This window comes from Myxocyprinus asiaticus, chromosome 35, assembly GCF_019703515.2.
Source record: "Myxocyprinus asiaticus isolate MX2 ecotype Aquarium Trade chromosome 35, UBuf_Myxa_2, whole genome shotgun sequence".
Taxonomy (NCBI): Eukaryota; Metazoa; Chordata; class Actinopteri; order Cypriniformes; family Catostomidae; genus Myxocyprinus; species Myxocyprinus asiaticus.
In genome coordinates, this window is record NC_059378.1 from 40729554 (window position 1) to 40751641 (window position 22088).

The 22088-nt window shown below is 39.7% G+C and overlaps 1 protein-coding gene across 2 annotated transcripts in view; it reads left to right on the top strand.

Annotated features, from left to right (window-relative positions):
- The window catches only part of LOC127426536 (zinc finger protein GLI2-like), a 139008-nt gene that overhangs the window by 63674 nt on the left and 53246 nt on the right, over positions 1–22088 (top strand). Inside the window, exons 3-4 of one of the 2 annotated variants that reach the window (XM_051673404.1) lie at positions 20076–20181; positions 21895–22002. In XM_051673404.1, the coding sequence (XP_051529364.1) occupies positions 20076–20181; positions 21895–22002 (214 nt within the window). The remainder of the gene's footprint in view (positions 1–20075; positions 20182–21894; positions 22003–22088) is intronic. The other variant, XM_051673405.1, reaches the window with a different exon arrangement.

The window sequence follows — 22088 nt, forward strand, 5'->3', positions numbered from 1 at the left end:
GTTTTCGAAACACTCTCCGTCCACACTGCTGTTTACAGGCATTTTCCAAAAGTTGCTCGTCCAAACTAAAACGTATGAAAACTCTTAAATCCCCCTATGCCAAAAATCGCCGTTCCATTTACGGTCTAAACCGCAATTGTCCTCGCGTTTAGCCGCCAGACAACAATTCTGGGTAAACTTCCCGTCACCTTTGAATGCAATGTGAAGGTTGTACAAAGTAACATTTATCTTTAACAATGCTATCAAAGTGAATAGGAAGCACAAAAACGTCGCTACAACATGAGCCGCCATCTCGAATGTTTTGAGTTGAATGGATCACATGACTGCATAACATGATAACAAATACGCCACTGTTTTCAGATATCTCCATTTTCTCTGTCCACACTACAATGCGAAGATGTCATTTTTTAATTTATCCTCTCGGGAGAGTGTTTTTGAAAAGCTCAGTTTTCGCTGTCAAAAATGCCATCTCAGTGTGGACAAAAGGCCAAAGCATAGAGAAGAATATGCATTTTTAAACGGAAAAATAATAGTGTGGACGTGGTCTATCACCATGTCTATACTGGACGTGTCAAAACGAACGTTCTAAACCGTTTATTTGTGTTGTGGGCAGTGGTAGCACCAGCGCATGCAGCACAAAATGGAACTGAACACCTGTTTCCTGTCGGTGAAACAGACGAGCCACAACGGACACTTACAGTGTAGATAGCATCATTGATTATAATTGGGTTCTATTGCTTTTGACGCAACGCGACACTCGTGTCCAGTGTAGACAGGGTGTAAGTTCACAAGGTATGAAAACACATGTACTTGATCACTGAAAATAACAGCCTCAACTGGGCGACTGACAGTTCCATCAACTGGCCCGAAACTCTCTCACCATTACACTTGAGCCCTGGATCAGTAGCCAAACACGAGACAGTTTCACACAGTTTCCATTTCACAGACTAACACGTGTTGTTGTTGATTAGCATGATGTTATAATGACCTCACAGGGTTTGGCCGCATGTCTCAGCCAGTCGATGTCTTGTAATAATGCGATACAGCCCAGAATAAAGAAAGACGCCAGTGAAAACCAGCTGTGCACACTGAAAGACTGCAATTAAGTGTATCTGATATTATTTGTTGCATTGGAACACTTGATTCAGGCATCAAAGGCTTTGGTTAGAGAAATTGAGAGCTTTGGTGATGTCTAGAGACATAAATCTCACCCCAACTAGAGTTTGCCCCAAAAACAACCCCCCGCCCCCATCCCTGCCCATTTACAGTAAGTTCTAGAGATATATAAACGCTTAAGGGGATTAGACCAAACTCTCTTTGTCTCTTCTACATTCCCACTCTTATTTCTTTTCACCAGTATGGATCTGTTTATCTGTCTCTGGTGTGTGTTCCCAACTGTAAATGTGCTGCACTCCTCAGAGACGTCTCGACTAAAGGGATTTCACTGGAGTACAGATTCCCTAAAGACACAAACCTGGAGCAAATTCCCAATCCTTCATGTATTCTCAAGATTCTCCGTGAGAATTTGTCCATGTCACTGAATAGGAAACAATTCTAACAGAAAATATTACGATAACTTTCATCCTGAAAGCCACGGTATTTATTTTCTTATTTTTAGAGAGTTTTAAGATAGTTAAGAATGTTTGACAGAAGTAGGGTCCATTTTGATTTAATTTTGACTTTAATTACACCAACATTAAACATGATTTAAAAAATTAAAATAAAGTGGTGGTATAGTGATGGTATCGGATGGTAACACCATGGTTTTTGATATATATCATGGTACTGAATAATAACCATATTCATATACTATGCTATTTTAATTGGCATTTCAAAGAATAACATGGTACTTCCACCATATTCAGTATGTCCAAAAAAAACACATTAACCATTGACATTTTGCATTAACCTCGCATATAAAACTCTGCCATGGTAGCCATATTTACCCCTTCAAGTGCCTCACCGTAACCTCAATTTTTGCTTTATTTTAAGGAGGGACAGGTCGAAATTATTTTTTGTGGTAATGAACAATTTGGCACAAATGCTCTCGATTGAGCTTATATTATCTTATATTGAACTCAGAATATTCCTTTAAGGCACCAGAATATATATATATATATATATATATATATATATATTTTTATGTTTTGTTCTTTAAATATTTGAATATTGTTAGTGTATAAACTGAGGTAGGATGATAAAAATGTCTAAACTCCTTAGAGCTTTTGGCATTTAGCGTTTTGATTTACCAGCGCGCTGTAGTTGGGTGATTTGTCTGTCATCTTTGGCTCTGTCATCTGTGAATTATGTCTCACAGATCGCGGCAGTTCCGCCTCACTTAAACAACCCGTACGAGGCGGCGGCGTTAGCTCGGGTCTGTGTGGCCTGAGGGTGGCCTTAGAAGCGCTGCCAGGGTTCAACACTATAATCTCTCCTTGAGGAAATGCAAAGGAGGAGAACGATCCAAGAACATAAAAATATGAGAGGGAGGCAGAATTCTTTCTGAATGACGTACAGCTGTGAGCAGCCAAGACCTGGATGGTTTTTGCGGTTGCTGCATGTCTTCAGATATTATGTAAAGAGATGTCTGCTTAAAGGGATAGTTCACCCAAAAATGAAAGCTGTGCATCATTTACATTACTTTTCTGACCGTTGAGCGAATAGAAACACGTTTGACGCATGCCCTCTATAATTGCTAATTTATGGTGCTTTTATGCCATGTTTTGAAGCTTGAAGGTAAAAACCATGAATAACACACAGTATCGGATTTGGATTGGGCTCGTTGGACTGATACCCGATCCACTTAAAAACTTCTGTTTCGGAGAGGATCACTGCATCCCTAGTCCAAAGCCACTGTAAGTTCCTTTGCGTCATAATAAGAACATCCCTAACCATGGTGAAATCATTGGCCTGTCATGGTGTATTGCTTTAACCTCTTCAACTCTGTGGACCTGCCGATGGGTCCAAAAGGGGGTGCTATATCATGAAAAAGGTTTACGCTTAAAATCCTCAAGTACCCGTATGCATAAGTCAGGCATATGTGGGATCATTTGAAAGTGTAGAATCTGAACTTTTCACAGATATCCATAACTTCTGCATTTATGTTACTTAAAATAACAAAATAAGGCCTTAAAACAGCTGCGTCACAAATAAGTGCCACCTAGTGGTTATGTTTTAGAAATATTAATATAAAAGTCTTTAAAATAGCACTTAAATAGACAAATCGATGACAAATATATGAAATAAAAGCTCTCATTCTCAGGAACGTGACTGTAATGTAATAACTTAGTTGAAAAGATTTTCAAAAGAATCAAAAAGTGAAATATGATATTTAAAAACATCAAATACAAATGTCTCTTTTATGGATAACTGCTGCTGTAAGCCCCAAATGGCTAAAAACGTTATATTTGCTTTTACCTTAGGAAGTTTTTGACTTGTCTGTGAGCTTGCTTGTGTGAATAATCCAATGTTATATCGTAGATGTCCAGAACAAAATATGCAGTCCAGCAGGAAAAGCATGCTAAACAAATCATTGGAAATATATTTCTAATGGCACCTAGATTGAGCTTCTAGTCCACTCAGAGGCCGAGATATTCGATGAAAAAATGAGGGTGGCGCATGAACTGAATATTAGACTGAATGTCTATGGATGAGCACATCTGTGAGGGCTGAGATGCATTAGAGCACCACCTACATTTTAAATCAGCATTTTGTGACGGAAGGTGATAGAGGAAAAAAAAAGATTCTTCTGAAAAAATAAGACCATTTTTTGGCAGTTAGTCCACAGTATGTGTAAATGTGAGCTTTTAACATGCTTTGGAGTTGAAGAGGTTAAAGTCAACATTAAACTGTGTTTGCAACCAATTTTACTTCCGTAATGTGACATATTTCCAAGTAAAACAGAATATTCAACAAAAAATGGTGGGAGGGTGGGAACTGATTGGTTTGTCAAACGTGTCGAATATATTTGTTTTTGATAGAATAACTTCTTGTACAGTAAATGTCTGTTAAATATCCCTAGCGTGCCCTGCCACCTTAAGACATCTGAAGTGAGAAAACTGTCTCGTTCCTGCAGTGCAGCTGAGCTAACAGAGTGGGTATTGTGGCATGACAGCAGCTGGGCGATGTACCAACCACACAGTGCCCACAAGTCACCCAGATGGTCCCTCTCATTGCACATGTGGACGAAAAACTGACAAAGTTCTTGTTATTTTTTCAGAAGTTCTAATTAGCCTGGTAATTTTGATGAGGTCAAGGTATGTCTGAATAGATCTGTTTGATTTCTGTCCTTCTGGACTAGTTTGGTTTGTAACTTTAGTATTTGAAAAATGTAGACTGGCATTAAGCGGTGTGTTCAAACTTTGGGCATGTTTTTCTTAATTCTCAGGCTTTATACTGAGTTATTGAGCTGTATGGAAAATAGATAAAAGCTGAAAGAATCTATCTGGGAAAACATTGAAGTAATGTATAAAGAAGGTTTAGAAAATGCTAGGCAAATATCATTCCTGTTAAAGGAATAGTTCACCCAAAAATGAACATTTTCTCATCATTTACTCACCCCTCATGCCATCCCAGATGGTATGACTTTCTTTTATCTGATGAACTCAAATGAAGATTTTTAGAAGAATATTTCAGCTCTGTAGGTCCATACAATGCAAGTGAATGGTGACCAAATGAGCACATAAAGTCACCATAAAAGTAATCCATCAGACTCCAGTGGTTTAATCCATGTCTTCTGAAGCAATCCAATTTTGGTTAAAGCTATCAGACCAAAATATACCTCCTTTTTCACCTATTAGTGGTGCTTAACACCACAGGTGTATTTTTTTTCAAGGTCATTTCTCTCTCAAAACCACTTTAAATTTTAAAAATAACAACGATAGCTGGGCATGAAAACGGGTTCATTTATAAAGTCTAAAACATGAGCCCAGAACCTCGAAATCTATTTCCTCATCTTCTCTCTGTTCTCCATCTTTCTGACATGTGATTTTAGTTTAGACTGACCCAACATCCTCCACGGCAACCGTCTACACCACTGAGAGGAAAATGTGAACGCAATGCCTCAATTTATCTCCATACATTCACGGTTGAGACGGGAAAAATGAGTTATTGCGTGGATATTTGATATTACGTTAAATTAGGTCCCACCTTCCACCATAATGGCGAGGACATTTGTTATTTCCAAACCCTTATGCTCTGAAGGAACATTGAGGAGAACACATGAATCACTAGAGGATCTTTTTAATGCACGTTTCTTTTTCTTTTCTTGTCTTTGGCAAAATTAGTATTCCTTGATCAAGTGAAATAATAGAGACTTGGAAAAAAACTGAGATTTCTAACCATGCAGAATTGAACTGACTTCTAATAAACATAATAGTCAGAACATAGTACTCTAGCATTTTGACTCGAAAGGTCTCAATTCAAACCTAACACTCTTTACATAAAGGTTATTAAAGGCTTTTGCAGTCATAGTCGGTTTGTTTACCAGATGTGATGAAATAAAAACTGGAGTGAGAGCAAACTAATGAAGCAAAATAATATGTTGACCAGAAAAGCAAAGTTATATTAAAGGGATAGTTCACTCAAAAATGAAAATTCTGTCAATAGTTATGTACCCTCATGTTGTTCCAAACCTTACTTTCTTGGATTTTTGAAGAATGTCCTGGCCACTCTTGTCCATACAATGAAAACAGCAGGACTGAGGCTGTCAAGCCCTAAAATGACAAAACAAAAAAGCTCCATAAAAGTAGTCCGTATAACTTAGACACTATATTCCAAGTGTTTTGAAACCATATGATAGCTTTGTGTGAGGATCAGACTGAAATGAATATCTTTTCTTGTGGAATTTGGGTCTGTTCCTCACACAAAGCTATTGTACGACTTCAGAAGACTTGGAATATAGCATACGAGTCACATGGACTACTTTTAGGATACTTTTATAGTTCTTTTTTTGTCATTTCGGAGCATGACAGCCCCAATCCTCTTGTACTAGCTGTCAGTGTTTTGTGTTCCACAGAAGATAGAGAGCAGTAAGTTAAGTAAATGATGGTAGATTTTGGGTGAAATATCCCTTTAACAGCCTTTGGATGTTCAGTCAGAGATGACCGGTCATTTTGTTGTTGCATACATATTTGCCTTCTAAGCTGAAGCGTTGAAGACATCCAGAGGTCTGCTGGGTTTGATAAAGACTCTGTTCCTCTCGGACATCAGCAGCTCTGACAAACGCCGGAATAAGGGGGTGGTGAGATTGCTTTCAGTAACTCTTTACCCTCTTGGCTGACAAAAGATGGGCTTGTGAATGAAGTTCTTTGTGCTCGAACATGAATTCTCCTCAAGCCCCCGCTCGATCTGTACCGCGGGTCAAAAGCGCAGAACGGCCGCCGTTGAGTGGCTCGCAGACACAAGGGCTAGTCAAAGTACCCAGCAGTTCTTCAGTAAAGTGCCAGGATATCCCATGGCACGAGCCAAAAGAGGGGCACAAAGGGATGATGTCACTGGGCACAGGAAAGCGGAGCATCAATGCGTGATTGATGCTTTTCTGTGAAACTCTGGCACATTTTGAGTCTGACTGTTGCTCTGTGTTGACATGGAGATCATCACATCTGTCTACTTTTTTATCTATCTATCTGTCTGTCTGTCTGTCTCTGCCTGTCTACTTGTCTATCTATCTATCTGTCTATCTATCTATCTATCTATCTATCTATCTATCTATCTACCTGTCTGTCTGTCTGTCTCTGTCTACTTGTCTATCTGTCTATCTACTTTTCTATCTCTGTCTGTCTACTTGTCTATCTATGTATCTATCTATCTGTCTGTCTACTTTTCTATCTCTGTCTGTCAGTATACTTATCTGTATGTCTGTCTGTCTGTCTGTCTGTCTGTCTGTCTGTCTATCTATCTACCTGTCTGTCTGTCTCTGTCTACTTGTCTATCTGTCAATCTATCTGTCTGTCTACTTTTCTATCTCTATCTGTCTGTCTGTCTCTGTCTGTCTACTTTTCTATCTCTGTCTATCTGTCTGTCTACTTTTCTGTCTGTCTGTTTACTTGTCTGTCTGTCTACTTATCTGCCTGTCTTTCTAGTTATCTGTCTGTCTGTCTGTCTGTCTCTGTCTACTTGTCTATCTGTCTGTCAAATTTGTTATCACTGTCTATCTGCCTGTTTATCTACTTATCTGTCTGTCTGCCTGTCTGTCTACTTATCTGTCTGTCTGTTTACTTGTCTGCCTGTCTGTCTGTCTGTCTATCTACCTGTCTGTCTGTCTGTCTGCTTGTCTGCCAGTCTATCTACCTGTCTGGCTACTTGTCTGTCTACTTTTCTGTCTGTCTATTTACCTGTCTGTCTGTCTGTCTGTTTGCCTCTCTGTCTATCTACCTGTCTGTCTGTCTACTGTTCTTTCTATCTATCTGTCTGTCTGACTGTCTGTCTATATGGTTGTCTGTCTTTCTATCTAGCTACCTGTCTGTGTCTCTACTTGATTCTCTGTCTATCTACCTGTCTATTTGCCTCTCTGTCTAACTTGTCTATCTGTCTGTCTGTTTATCTACCTGTCTGTCTTTCTACTTGTCTGTCTGTCTGTATGTCTGGAAGAATAGAAAGTACATTTAAAGTAATGTTTGTCAAACACTGTTTGTAACTCTTATGATTTATAAAATGCTTAAATATCGAATACTATCCAAAGAATTGAACTTTTAAAACATTGCTCTTTGTTTGAAACACCTTTTGGCTTCCATTTGTGACTCATGTTATATTCAACCAAACAATGTCTTCTAATTTTTCTAAAAACTCATTGTATGTTCATACTCTAATTTGGAGAAATTAAGCACCAAACAAGAGGGCGACCCTCTATCTTAGAAGAATGTGAATCTAATTACAACCTTTGAATTGACAATAGTCATATCACCCCTGACAACCGTCATTCTCTGTTATTAGCATGGATACATTAAAAACCGTCAGCCTGACATAGAGGGTAAGCAGAGGAAAATCAAATGAGGCCCCACTCGCGCCATATGCGGCCCCGATCCTGTAGGGGGTGAGATGTGGGGGGTCACCTTATTGAGTCTGTAGTTTGTGCTCTGATTTCATAATCAAAACTTCTGTATCACCGTCCAAAGCCCCGCAAACACAGCACCCCTCATCAGTGTTATTCCCGCGAGCTCTACCCTGCCTCAGCTGCACGGCTACGATTACATTCAGGCCTTACATGAACCCAGCAGGGAAAACACGCTTTTGTTTTGATTATTTTTATTCTGATGGTATTATAAAGTGCAGTCATTTTTAGCTGCTTTAGAGAAGGTCGGCTTCAAGTAAAAAAATAGATTAAACCAGGTTAAGGTGGTTTGTTAGTTTTAGTAAACAAGGGTTTGTTAGTCTTCCAGTCTGGCCAAGCTCGTTAGGCTGGTCTGTTTTGCTGGTTTTAGAGGACTTTTGTGTACTTGTCAGCTGGTCAGTCTGGGAGATGAGCTTAAACCAGCTAAACTAGCAAACCGCTTTAGGCTGGTTTAAGTTATTTTTTTCAGCAAGGAATTGTGTTACAATTCAAATTTTATTTTCTGTAACCCTTGGGAGAAATTCAAATCGAATTATCTAAAAATGTTCATTGCTGTCTACACCTGTCAGGTCAAAAGAGATTCTATAAACAGACACAGTGTCAAAAACACTTTGGCTAGTCATTTTTACTACAGAGATGATAACTGGACGCCGCTCTCTGAATTAAACAGGTATGTATTGACGTATTGACAAGGTCGCATACTGTTTCACATACTATTTTTTAAATAGTATGCATTGTACAGTTTATACCACACAGTATGCAGTAACAGCACCACAGTATTCCATTCTGAATTGTAATTTCATAGAATTCAGTCTGTGATCTTGAGGGTCAAAGGGTCGCTTACTAGGGACTAGTGAGACGTCTAAACCACATTGGAGGAAATGTTTAAAATGTGTCACTGGTTTTTAGATCAACATTATACTGAGAGGGGATTAGAGCAAAAGAAACACATTTGTGTTTACTTGTAATGTACTAGCCTGGAAGCTAAGCTGAATTTGACTCGATGTGACAACAGATCTTGTGTATATACTCAAGTATTTAACCATTGACCTCTATTCACACCCTGCAAACACACAAACAAAACCTGAGTAGAGTTAACAGAGCACGCAAACAGATCTCTTTACGGGATAGTTCACCCAAAAATAAAAAATCTCTTGGAGATGATATAGGCAGAATGTTAGCTTCAGTCACCATTCACTTTCAACATATGGAAAAGGATGCAATTAAACATTCTCATTCCAGAGAACATTTTGATTGGACAATAATCTGTGCTGTGCGAGATGATCTTATTTATATTTTTGGTCTGTTTTCCGTGAAGAGAACCCCAACCTTAACAGATATGGACTAATAGCCACAAAGCTCCAATTCTGATTTCATGTGGTCTTTGAAAAAGACAAATAAGGTAAAGAAAAAGCACAAAAAATGAAGTAAAGCTTCTGAGGAACAGGACAGTGTTGTATGAAGAATTGCTGCATGGTAAAAGTGGGGCCCTCCTGCAAAGTCTACTGATTACCCAGATCCCCTGCAAAGAGCACGGCGTGAGCGAGACTGACTGCACTCAACATATGTTTTTCATTCAGCTTTCAAACATGCCACACAAAAACCTTGTGCTGTGAGTTTATGAGAGCAACGTGAGAGCGAGAGAGAGACCGTCCGAATGATGGTCAATGAAAAACATTTAAAAGAATCACAGAAACTCAGTTTGTAAAATAAACTCACATTCTGAGATGTATTCAAATTTGTGCACACAATTCAATACAGATTTTTTTAGTTATACATTGAATGCACCTTTAAGGAATAATTCAACCAAAAAATGTTTTCCCACAGTCCACAGAATTTTTTCTCTATATAAAAATTGCCCCCTGTTAAAGGTTCTGTGTGACAGTCAAAGTAGGAAGTGAGTGATGATTTTTTTTTTTTTTTTAGTTTTGATTCATGTTCTGATATACACCAGGTGCTCTCTACCAATCGAAATAAGCCAAAAGCCAAAAAAAGTCTACAAGGAAAGTGTTTTAAGGACAAACCCTTAAACTACAGTCTTAATTTAGGCTGTTTCAGGAAGCGCACTGGATGTTTATAGATGTCAATGGAAGCCCCTGGAGTTCTGTGAAATCTCACGGAGAAATGAAAGCCAGAACAGTTCAGCAAACACTGCAAGATAGAAACCACATCTTCTCATCTCATTTGTTTGCATGGTTTATGTAAATTTTTCTCATAATTTCTTAGCACAGACTGCTTTTTACATTTTGAAATTAACCTTACTATCAAAGAATAGTTTTTTTATCCTTATAAATTGTTATATGTATGAAGAAATTTAAGTGGTGAAAATGTGAATGATTCTTGCACATGCTAAACTCACTGCAAATGTGCTAGGGTGTTGTGGGTGGTTGACAGGGCATTGCTGTGCGGTTGCTAGGGTATTCTGGTTGGTTGCTAGATGCTTGATTAAAAGCGCACCCTCAAGTCTCTATGATAGGGTTTCTATTTATAACTCTGGTCCCTCCTTCAATATAAATCTATGGGATTATTTTGCTTGTTTTATCATCCACCAGGCGAAAATTGCAAGTCCGATCGCTTAACGGCACACCTCTCCTCAGCAAGCCACGTTATTTGAGGTATCATTCATTTGTTGCACAAATGGTCTGGGATGAGTTACATGCCAAGGTTTAATCCTTCGTGTTAGGGGTTTGTTCAGGGTTAGGGTTAGAAAAATAACCCTAATCCCAAACCCAAAGTGTGAGGTTTTGGTCATGCATAGGGTTAGGGGGTTAGGGGTTTGTTCAGGGTTAGGGTTAGTTTAAGGTTAGAAAAATAACCCTAACCCTAATCCCAAAACCAAAATATGAGCAAAGGTTAAAGTTATGTTTACGGTTAGGGTTGGGGGGTTAGGGGTTTGTTCAGGGTTAGGGTTAGGAAATAATTCTAACCCTAGTCCCTAAACCAAAGTGTGAGCAACGGTAAATGTGATGCTTAGGGTTAGGGATACGGGGTTAGGGGTTTGTTCAGGGGTACGTTAGGATTAGGAAATAACCCCAACCCTAATCTCTAAACCAAAGTGTGAGCAACGGTAAAAGTGATGCTTAGGGTTAGGGATAGGGGCATAGGGGTTAGGGTAAAGCAATCTAAACAAAGTGTGAGCAGTATTAATAGTGATTCTTGCTACTAATTATACAACTTCACCTATCAAACACAAAGTTATATCCACTTGTGTTTTTACCCATTGCCCTGTGTGAGATAACTGAGCTGATGTGACAGCATCTGGACAACGTCCTGTAGCGTTTTGTCCCATCTGCTCTGGTGGTTCACAGACTGCTGATCGTTCAAGCCTCTATTTTAGTTGTTCTTGTGATTGCTGATCCTCAAGAGCAGATTTGAGTGTCAGAGAGCGTGAAGCAGAAAGTGACTGTGGCTATTTTTTGCCCGTAAAGCCATCCATCAGATACACAAGGACATATAATGTGGAGAACATCGAAACCACACTGGAGCAGCGTTTTCCTCCATCAAAAATGGGGCGTTTCGAAAACCCTCTCCATAACGGCATATTTTGGAAAATGATGACGTTAGGAAACTGAAAACGGATAAGTGTGGATGTGGCCTGAGTTCGATTAAACTTGTGCTGTGTGAATGGAACCACGCTGGATAAGTAGTTTTCTGTTGTGTAATACAGTGCAATGTTGATCTTTGTAACCTTTCATCAAAATTTTATAAATTGCTCCGCCTCTGAAACAACTTTTTCTTTTTGCTTGACTTCATCAAGCCCTCTTATTTTTCAGCCAGTTGTCATATATCATGTTATGGCAGTTTTCACCATCCAGTCAAGTTCCCATGGATAAAATCAAGCCCCATTCTACATTTTTTCTCATTGAATAGCCTGTTTCATTCGGAAATATGTCATAATACGGAAGTAAAATGGGTTGACATTAAGGAAAGCAAAGCAGCGCTAGCCCTCGCTAACACACACATACTTCACTAACACTATTACATTACTCACTGATTGAGAGTGTAGTTAGCTGTGACCCGGCAAAACACAATGGATGGTTTCAGGTGTAATTTTGCACGCTTCTAAATGAGCAGTGTCCTTGTTTAATTTACAGATGCGCACTGCCTTTAGCTGCAGCTCTGGGCCAGCTGTTATACCCCCTCACTCCCTAGGAGGGGTTCCATGGGGCTAATTTGAATGTAGGAAACCGCACCCACTGAAATGCCATTTTAATGCATCGCATTCTAATTATCTCCCTTATTCATTCACCATCAGTAGGTCTGCTTGCTCTTCCTCACACCGACAGACCTCCTTTTATCATCGCACCAGTCTTAAAGATAATAAACTTCAGCTTTAAGATAATTACTTAATCTGGACAAACCTGTGTGTTAAGCAGCACTATTACGAGCAGAGGTGATAAATCAAGGGCTTCTTAGAGACTCTTGCAGTCTTAAGTACCTAGATTACACAAACAGCATGCTAACACGCATCTTACTGTTTGTCCTTCTAGTTTTACCTCCATGGAGCTTACTAGAAGCTTGCAGATAACTAACATTTTGAGGTAAAACAACAAACAACCAATGTTGTGAGTTTGTAAACAGCCAAATTTATGCAATTCCGTTTGGTGACTCTAGTGGCACAGAAGTTTGACACTTCAGCTTTAAACCAAATGCCTCTAAAACTATAGAAGACCCAGTGTTAGCAGGTCAAATCCCAGACTGCACTGCGGTGCTGGGTCTGGTAGTGTGTAACGGTTGGCATGGTGATGTTTGGTTAGGCTTCAGGCCAGCTTATTGTCCAGGAGTTTCCTGTCTAATTTCCCCTCCTGATTCTGTGAGTAATTCAGAAGGCTTTTTAATTGCACTGCAAAGACCCAGGCCACTCAAAGTGCCATTATTGTTGTAGAGTACTTCCTGTAAGATGAAACCCATTTAGATCCAAGGATTAGGGTACAACAAAGACAAGAGGGGTTGTGTTTGTTTGCCCCGAATATTCAAAGCAAAATTAGATTAGAAAGACCCGTTTAAACTTAAGAAAGACCAAGTTTATCTGATTTGGGCCCTCCTATAGTAATAGTCTGGATTTGAATGATAAAGGTAATTTCCTTAAGAAATTGTGCAGATGTTTTGTGATGACTCGTTCTGAGCAAAAATGACTAAGTTAGGGCACCTTTGTACAAGAGAAAGCTCTGAAAGAGCGTTTGATGTATATGAATGTGTACTACTGTATGTGACTAGCATTGCATCACACATATTTGAAGATGTCTACAAGGGGTGTCGAAAGCGCACGTCATCTCATCTCAGAACCTAAGATGCATTGTGACGTGACGCAATACGCACTTCCAGTGTAGACAGCTCCATTGGTTACAATAGGAGTGATTTAGTTTTGACACAACACTTCAGATGTGTCCGATGTAAGATGCATTTTAAGGGAATGGAATAAGTCGCATCAGTTTGAAATCAAGTGGAAATACAGCAAATTGTATTTTCAAAAAACACAATTGGACTTGCCTCTCTGAAATTCTCATCAAGCATTTTTCCACCATCGGACCGAATGGTTCTGAGCACGGTGAGTAACGGTTCCAGTAGCATTTATACACAGTGTTCCCGGCTAGGATTTCTCAGGATGGTTAGCTGACCATATTCAGGATAAAGAACTGTTCTGGTGGAACGTCTGTAGTGTGGCAATTCTCGATTGGTCACTTGCTCAGTCAGTCCATTCTAATTCTGATTTCGAAGCACCACAGTGGAAAAAGAAACCGTATGCAACTGTAACTGTTCGGCCTGATGGTGGAAAAGCAGCTTAGAGTCAACGGATGACCATGATGCGTTGCAGCAAAAGTTAAAATTTTCTCAACTTTTGGTTGCATGACAGAGCAAACCCTTTCATTTTTCCTCTACGACTTTGCACCACACCATCCACATTAAACTTTATTCGCAGCATTCTCGGACGCAGAGTAAACTCTAGTGTGTAGGCGCCAGAGTAAACTCAACCACTCTGGAGCCAATAGAGTGCGCAACCCAAGCTGTGTTCAGTACAAGCTGCACTGACACTGAAAAAGTGCAGAACCCCGCAGCTCGTTCCCCAGATGTGAAAACAAATGTTATCACCTAAAGACTAATAGATGCGAGGGGCTTTACGGAAACTCTGCAGCCGCGGTGCAGCCCTGGGGGATAGAACTCTGTGAAGCTCGTAAACGTGCCTCTTGAACTCTCTAGAGCGATTCTCTTTTGTTCTTCCTGTTGCAACGAAACAATGGAGCTGTCGGCATGATAGAATAAGCCTGCTCGGTCCTCAAGTAAAAAGGGCCTGGACTTCAGCGGCCCCTGAGCCCCTCACAGGGGGGAGGACGCAAGAGAACGGGCTGTGAACGGGGTGGATGTTTGCTCTGACATGAAAAATGCGACGGCTAGAAATAACAGTGGTAATGTGGATAATTGAGGGCAGGCGCAGATGAATGAGGCTGTGGTGTAATGTGTAGTTTTAATGACAGAGACCGAGGGTGGGTCTTATTTTGCTAAAGAAAAAGCGGCGAGTGTTTACGCAGTCAGAAACAATCAGCAATATTTGGGTTTAAGTTGTGTATTTTCCATGCTTGCAATTACCCTAGTTTGTAGTTCTTTTTTCCAGTTTTATTTTTATACCTCCCTCCTCTGCACTGTAAGATCATGATTAAAGTGTAAAGTTGTCTTAACTAGACCCGCGTGATTAGGATTCATGCGGTGGTCTGTGACTTCAGCACGGGAGAATTCCAGCAGCGGCCGAGGTTCGCCATGCTCCGTCATGTTTCACTGACCCACTTCTCTCTTTCTCTTTGTCCTCGGCCTCTCTTCCCATCAGACCCTGCAATAATTCAACCACTGCATTAGTAATGGTGCATTAAACGCGGCCGGGCGCTGAATGAAGCCGTGTTGCGTTAGCATCCTCCTCTGCTGCCCTCACACTGAGTGCGATTTTACTGTTTACAGAACATCTAGAGAAAAATGCAACGCTGGCGTTTTCACAGAGTAAGGATGTGCAAGCTGCATATTTTCAAAATCAACTAGTCATCTACACGTTCTTAAAATGTGACTATTTTTAACTAGGGATGGGCCTTATCAAGTCATTTTGTAGTTGTACTCTAACCCACAAAAAACATTGATTAATTGATTACTCTTAAATAAAAAATGTAAAGTTAAAAAGTAGCAGGTATGACATGCATGTGAAATTATATTTAGTTTTATTTAAAAACGTTACTAAGACTGGTTTCAAGTTAACGTTTTTTTTAATTAAATGAACAATATGTATTAATACAAATGAAAAAATAATATAAAAATACATAAAAAGAAAAATATGTGGTCTCACATTTTTTCTCATTGAGAAAATACTGGTCTGATAAGCTTCCGAGTTTCTTGTACTGCTTAGCGTTTACTTTAAACCATAAAAGTGGAATATTAATAGAGCAGAATTCAATAAGAATCCAAGTATTGCCACACTCAACTTTGCCTGAAAGCACACGCCATCATCTCTCAACCAACACCTTGACGACACACATCCACAGCGCCCCCCAGTGGACTCAATTGTAACTGCAAGATTTGTTAAGAGATTCAGAGGGAAACTACAGTATAATTCAGCATGGCATGTGGCTGGCAAATGCGCAAAGGAAAATCAATTTGCGACATTCGGATAGTGTTTTTAATCGTCGACTAGTTGGTGTAGGACGAGTACTCGGTTAGTCGATTACTTGTGCACATCCAGGCATCCATCATAATGTGTTTGGCTGTAGTGGCATTGCTTTTAAAGGGATACATTTTACCACGCAAACTGTCTAACAGACAAAGCACAGCATGCTGTTAGCTCACTAATTAAAGCAATGGCACAAACAAATATTTAAACGAAGTAAATATGTATAAGCAAAAATTAGAAACTAGTCCACCTCACTAATTGGCTAGTCAGTTGTTAGTCAACTAGTCGGCCATTGTGACCCTTCCCTTGAGCGGTAGTTTCTCATTCTCTTGTGTAAAGTCTATCTAGCGCAGCTTGCCGAGCAGTTGCGCTTAAATAGGAGGTGCTCTACTCAAAGATGCAACCGTTAAAGGTCAGATTGGAACGCCTGTGAATGTCAGACTCTGTATTTAATCACTTAAGCAGGGGGCCGAATGCATAAGATGCGCCAGACTGGGTGTTGTGTTTTCCACAGCTGTGTGGCATTATTGTTGCAGTGCCCTCTTTGAATGTCAGATGTGTTTTATAGTGTTTTTCATCAATTAAAGTCAACCTGAGGCATTTTCCATGAAAAATGCAATAAAGATAGTGCTCAACTCCGGCTAGTCACAAAGCAAATTTTTAGGTGCTTTGAGGTTTAGATTGCGCTATATTAATTTACAAAAACCAGGCCATGTACATAACGGGCCATGTGTAGTGTATTTTTGACAGTGCCAACTGTAGTCTTGAGAAAAGATTGCTTTCAGTCACGTCAGATATTAAAGAATTTAAGTGCAGTTACTTGGATCTTAAGAGACAGGCTTTTTGTGATTCTCCAGACATACTTTAAAATAAACACAACACAACAGGCTCAAACAGGCAAATCTTGAGCACAGCTTATCGAAACAGTCAACCAAAAATGTAAATTCTGTCATCATTTGCTCTCATGGTGTTCCAAACCTGAATAACTGTAGTGACCAGGGAATGTCAAGCTCCAAAAATGATGTGTGTTCCACAGAAAAGAAAGTCGTACAGGTTTCTTTTTTTTTCTTTTTTCTTTTTAAACGGTGACAAAATTTCAATTTTTGAGTGAAATTTCCCTTAAAGTTTCACATGGAAATGTGTGCAGAAACATCTGGAGGATGACAGCGAAAGAGAAACGGGAAAAGTTGTGGGTCATTTCCTGTCCTTTGGGAAGGTCTGTCACATTCTGTCTGACAGGAGAAGTGAATGAGAGAGAGAGAGTGCTGACTCACATGAGTTCTGCTGAATTCAAATTCTCTGGAGGAGCTGCTGAGCACCCCATGTGTAGATAATGACCTGTGACCCTTCACCTCCCAGGGTCAATCCTCACCCACCCATTGCTGCGCCCTGAAGAATGTTAATACAGACCAGAGATCAGCTGATCTACTAACCTTTCTCTCATTCTCAGGCAAGCATTACTATTACTATTTGAACAAATCCCTAACCTTAAGAATTAAACTTCAGCATTAGGGCTGCAACTAATGATTATTTTGATAATCGATTAATCAAACGATTATTAGAACGATTATTCGACTCTTTGGCGATTACTGCAGCGATTAATCATTAGCTCTTAACCGATTATTCAGCTTGTGCCCCGACTTCAAAGGTTGTATTAAACATGCTTACTAACAATAAAGAGGACAAAATCATCTTTTAAAAATACCTCTAAATGACATTGACTGAACTAAAGGGGAAAAAATACTTTATTAAGTTTCATTCAGTAAAAAATTAACTGCAACAAATCCTATTGTTATCAAGTGTTTTTGTCTTGTTGTCGATTTAAAATTTTATAAATTCTTAAAACAAGAAACATTTACTTGAGAAGCAACATATAGATATTTAGACTTGCTTTAAGAGAATGTATCTTAAATAAGTGTATTTTGTATATAAGTGTATTTTGTATATAAGTGTATTTTTTCACTTGGTTATACTTCTGCAAGTGCAGTAAAGACAAAAGATACTTCTATTCAAGATCTGTTCTCTAAAAGCAAGTCTAAATATCTGATATTTATTTTTTTTTTTAATCCCCTTTTCTCCCAATATGGAATGCCCAATTCCCACTACTTTGTAGGTCCTCGTGGTGGCGCGGTTACTCACCTCAATCCAGGTGGCAGAGGACAAGTCTCAGTTGCCTCCGCTTCTGAGACGCATCTTATCACGTGACTCGTTGTGCATGACACCGCGGAGACTCCGCATGTGGAGGCTCATGCTACTCTCCGCAATCTACGCACAACTTACCACACGCCCCATTGAGAGTGAGAACCACTAATCGCGACCACGAGGAGGTTACCCCATGTGACTATACCCTCCCTAGCAACCGGGCCAATTTGGTTGCTTAGGAGACCTGGCTGGAGTCACTCAGCACGCCCTGGATTCAAACTCATGACTCCAGGGGTGGTAGTCAGCGTCAATACTCGCTGAGATACCCAGACCCCCTTAAAGAATTTTTATAATATTTGTATTTTTAATATTATATTCAACATTCTCAGATAAAAAAAATAAATTCTTCTGCAGTATAGCTGCTAAAGAAAATGTCAGAATGGCAGTGTATAATGGGGCAAAGACTACCCTCTCTCACCATTCTGTTCACTTTAACTCACAAAAAAACAAACTCTCTCTTATTAATGAAGCTGCATTTGCCAATTTTCTTCACGATAAGAAATGCACAGTGACATATATATTCTGATTCAATATGTCACGAGTCATCACGTTATATTCTAGCTGCATTAAGTGTGTGCGCTCGTGGGATGAGCGTCCCGTGACAGAGTGTGCATCAGTCGGGTGCAGTTTCAATCTCTCCCCCTTAGATCGGGACACTTCGTGCAACTCATAGAAGAGGCGCTGACCGCACAGAGAAATGCCAGTTTTGAAGTTTGTTGTTACTTCCATGATCTGCTTCCATATTATTTGAACTTTAATAAAGCTATAACGCATTAAATATAACTGCATTTAAAATGTAACGCCAGGGTGTTTCCTTTAAAGCTGCTCGACACGCAAGTTTTGCATTATAATTTCCTCATACTTAGCGATCTACATCACCTGAAGCTGTTTGGAAAGTTTAGAGCGTGTCTGGACTGTGAGCTGTGTAATTCTTCCTCTCCTCAGTCAGGCGTGAACTGCAGTGCTGCTCTCGCGCATCACCATTAAAGTTTCATGATCTCATGTTACGTTAAATGACATGAAACGACTGTTCGACAATGGAAATTTTTGTAGATCGTTTTTTATTGTCGCCGTTGTCGATAACGTCGACTAATCGTTTCAGCCCTATTCAGCATGTAACTCATCCCGCAATGTTTGTGCTACAGACGTGAATAGAGACCAGGCCAACACCTTAGCAACCATATAGCAATTACATAGCAACCACACAGAACACCATAGCAACAGCATAGAAGTGCCATTGCAACCACCCAGAACACCCTAGCATTGTGGCTGCTTTGAAAGCAAACAAGTGGAAGACGTGCGTTAATTTTAGCGTGCCGTGTGAAAGTTTGAAGGAACTCCAGGAATGAAAGACTTATTAGAAAGAAAACCTCATTAAGACTTTAAGATTCAAAACAGCCCTCAACACATGGCACTATAAAGCCAACGCGGCTTCCACCAAAGATCAACTGTGGTTTCTCGTTATCACAACTGCTAATGAAACCCTGTTACGTTAATGGGACGACCCGAGCCAATGGCAGTTTTATTAAAAGAAAAGTGCTGATTTTGATTCTCTTTGGGCTCAAATAAAGCGATCCAGCAAAAGGATTTATAATTAAACAAACCGCCAGCGAATGTATACGGCAGACTATAAAATCCTGAGTTGTGGACAACGGCTTTTAGTCAGCAGCAACTGTATTTGATTTCACCAGATTTTACGTCACCTGGACGCTTTTGTTTTACACTCGTTTCGGGACCAATAATGTGTATTTTTACATGCATAGGGGAACGTGGTTGGCTTTGCTTTGGTTAGATAGGGGGATGTTCTGGTTGGCACAGCTAACATGCCACAGCAAAGACGGGCTGAGGAAAATTCTCCCTGCGCTGTCCGCCCCAGTTTGTGTCCCGGATGGTTTTTGCATATGTAACGTCCATCATCTGTACGAGTTCAAAGAGAGTCTAGCTGCAGGTCTTTGTCAAAAGCCCAGTTGGATGTCTTTTATGTTAGAGATGTAGAATTTCCTAGGATACTTTGATTATTTATTTATTCCACTACTCTTGTGTGATAGTGCCAATATTTTACACGAAACTGCTCAGTGTGCTCTGAAATTCATGTTACTTTATTGTAGCACTGTTGCCTTTGAAATTTCTTTTTTGAAAGTCTAGCTGGTTTTTTAAGTCTCTCTCTTTATTTTGCAGGTCCCCATCATATATTCCCAACTTTCCATTCGCCGATCCCCATCGATGTGCGTCACCACGAGGGAAGATACCACTACGAACCCCACGCTCTCCACGCCTTACACGGGTAAGCCTGAAGCCCTGTCTCTTGTTGGTTTGTTTCTCTCATTCTCTGGTTTGTGAATATAAATAAAGCATTTGCCTTGTTTACCCCTGCGGTCAGAATACATGCAGACACGCACGGACACAGGTCCATAAACAATCTGCATACGTATTAGATGTTGGAAACTTTCATAAAAGGCATATGTTGTTCATATCAGTGGTTAAAGGTACTTTCAAAACTATTCTTTATAGTGAGAATCAAAGTGAAATCTGGGCTACATCATCTTAGTAAGTCATTTATTTTTATATTTAACCATTTAAAGAAAGGCCAAGTGCTCTTTTTGTGTCTGTGCAAGGCACAAAACTCAAACTAGAGGACGGCTGAATCTCCACTCCAGGAAAGAGGAAATATCAAACATCTGGAAGACATAATATAAACGTTTCTTGCTCTCATCATCTCATTTAAAATGTAAACTTCAAGGCATTGATGTTTTCAGAGCAGTCTTCTTGCATACAACTGTCATGGTCTATGGATGGCAAGAATGCAATTCAGGAAGTTGTCTTAGAAGAGTATATAAAGAATAGCAAAGCAGTACAGTAAAGCCACTACAGGCTAATGCAAAGTATTGTTGAAAGAGTCTCGAGTCTTGCGCACAAGATGTTTAAGTTACATTTTAAAAATCTATTGTTTTCTTTGTTCCAATGCTTGTAATTTATTTTCTTTGTTACTAAAGGGCAGATTCTAGAATGAATTGCGCCTGCTAAAAGGGCTGTTTTTTTACATGCATTAACTGTGCTTGTTTAGCGCATGATTCACTAAAGGAATTATGCAGATCAGGCAACGGCGCAAACGCGGCCACCAAATCGCTGCTGAACACAATTGGTCAAATTCTGAGCACAGTAAAGTCGAGGATGCTGCAGACCACCATATTTGACCCACCCTGATAGGACTGAACAGCATCACTTTTCATCTCTTAAACATGCAGAACGTGCGCTTGACAACACCGCGCATCTGGATATATGCCAGGTTATAACGCTCAAACACCATTTGATGAGTATTTCATTAATTGCTGCTGAAATGATTGGTTGAAAATGTTCACAAACATCTCTTTTAAATAAAATTCATTTTACCGCTTACTTTCATTTGGCAGTAATAGCACGATGTAAATTGCGCATTGTGAATGAAGTGCAATCTGTAATGAGCCAAATTTACATAGAAAGGAGGCGTGTTGGTGCAAAAAGGAATGACAATGACTTAATTTAAATATTGAAGACGCAGTGCAATTTCAGTGCTGATTGCACCAGCTAAACGTGATTGCGGGTGGTTAGTGAATAAGACGCAGGTATTTGCGCTGAAATACCATGTGCAAAAGTGGCGCAACTGTTCAGTGAATCCGCTTCAGACCGTTAACTTGTCTTGAAAAATTACTTGAAAACTTGAAACAATGTTTATTCCAATTAGTTAGTATTTTGTTGTGGTATCGAAAGTTGTATAGAGAATTGTCAAATTGCTTTCAAATGTTAGCGAAATAGACGTTATAACTGAAATACAGTGGCGTCATGCCCATTCAGATTGAGGGGGCATGTGCCCCTTTAGATTTTTGAGCCAAGAAGATTTTGAATGGGTTATTTGAACTTCAACAATGTATTTGTACCTTCGATAATTAAGTTAAATGATTATTGCATGTAAAAAATGTCTGTGGCATAAATATTTATTTACATGTCTAAATTCTTTCAGTCCAAGTCCAATCGAGACACGTGTTCCACTATACACGGCGTCCAATGGCTACTTTGGAGATCGCGCTCACGGTGAAGTTCGAGCACCATGGGAAAGCGCGGTGTTATGGTAATAAAAACTAATTAATTGCATCAACTTCAGTGCTGTTAACGTTTGCCAACTATTTCTGATCTATGTGGAACAGTCAATCAGTT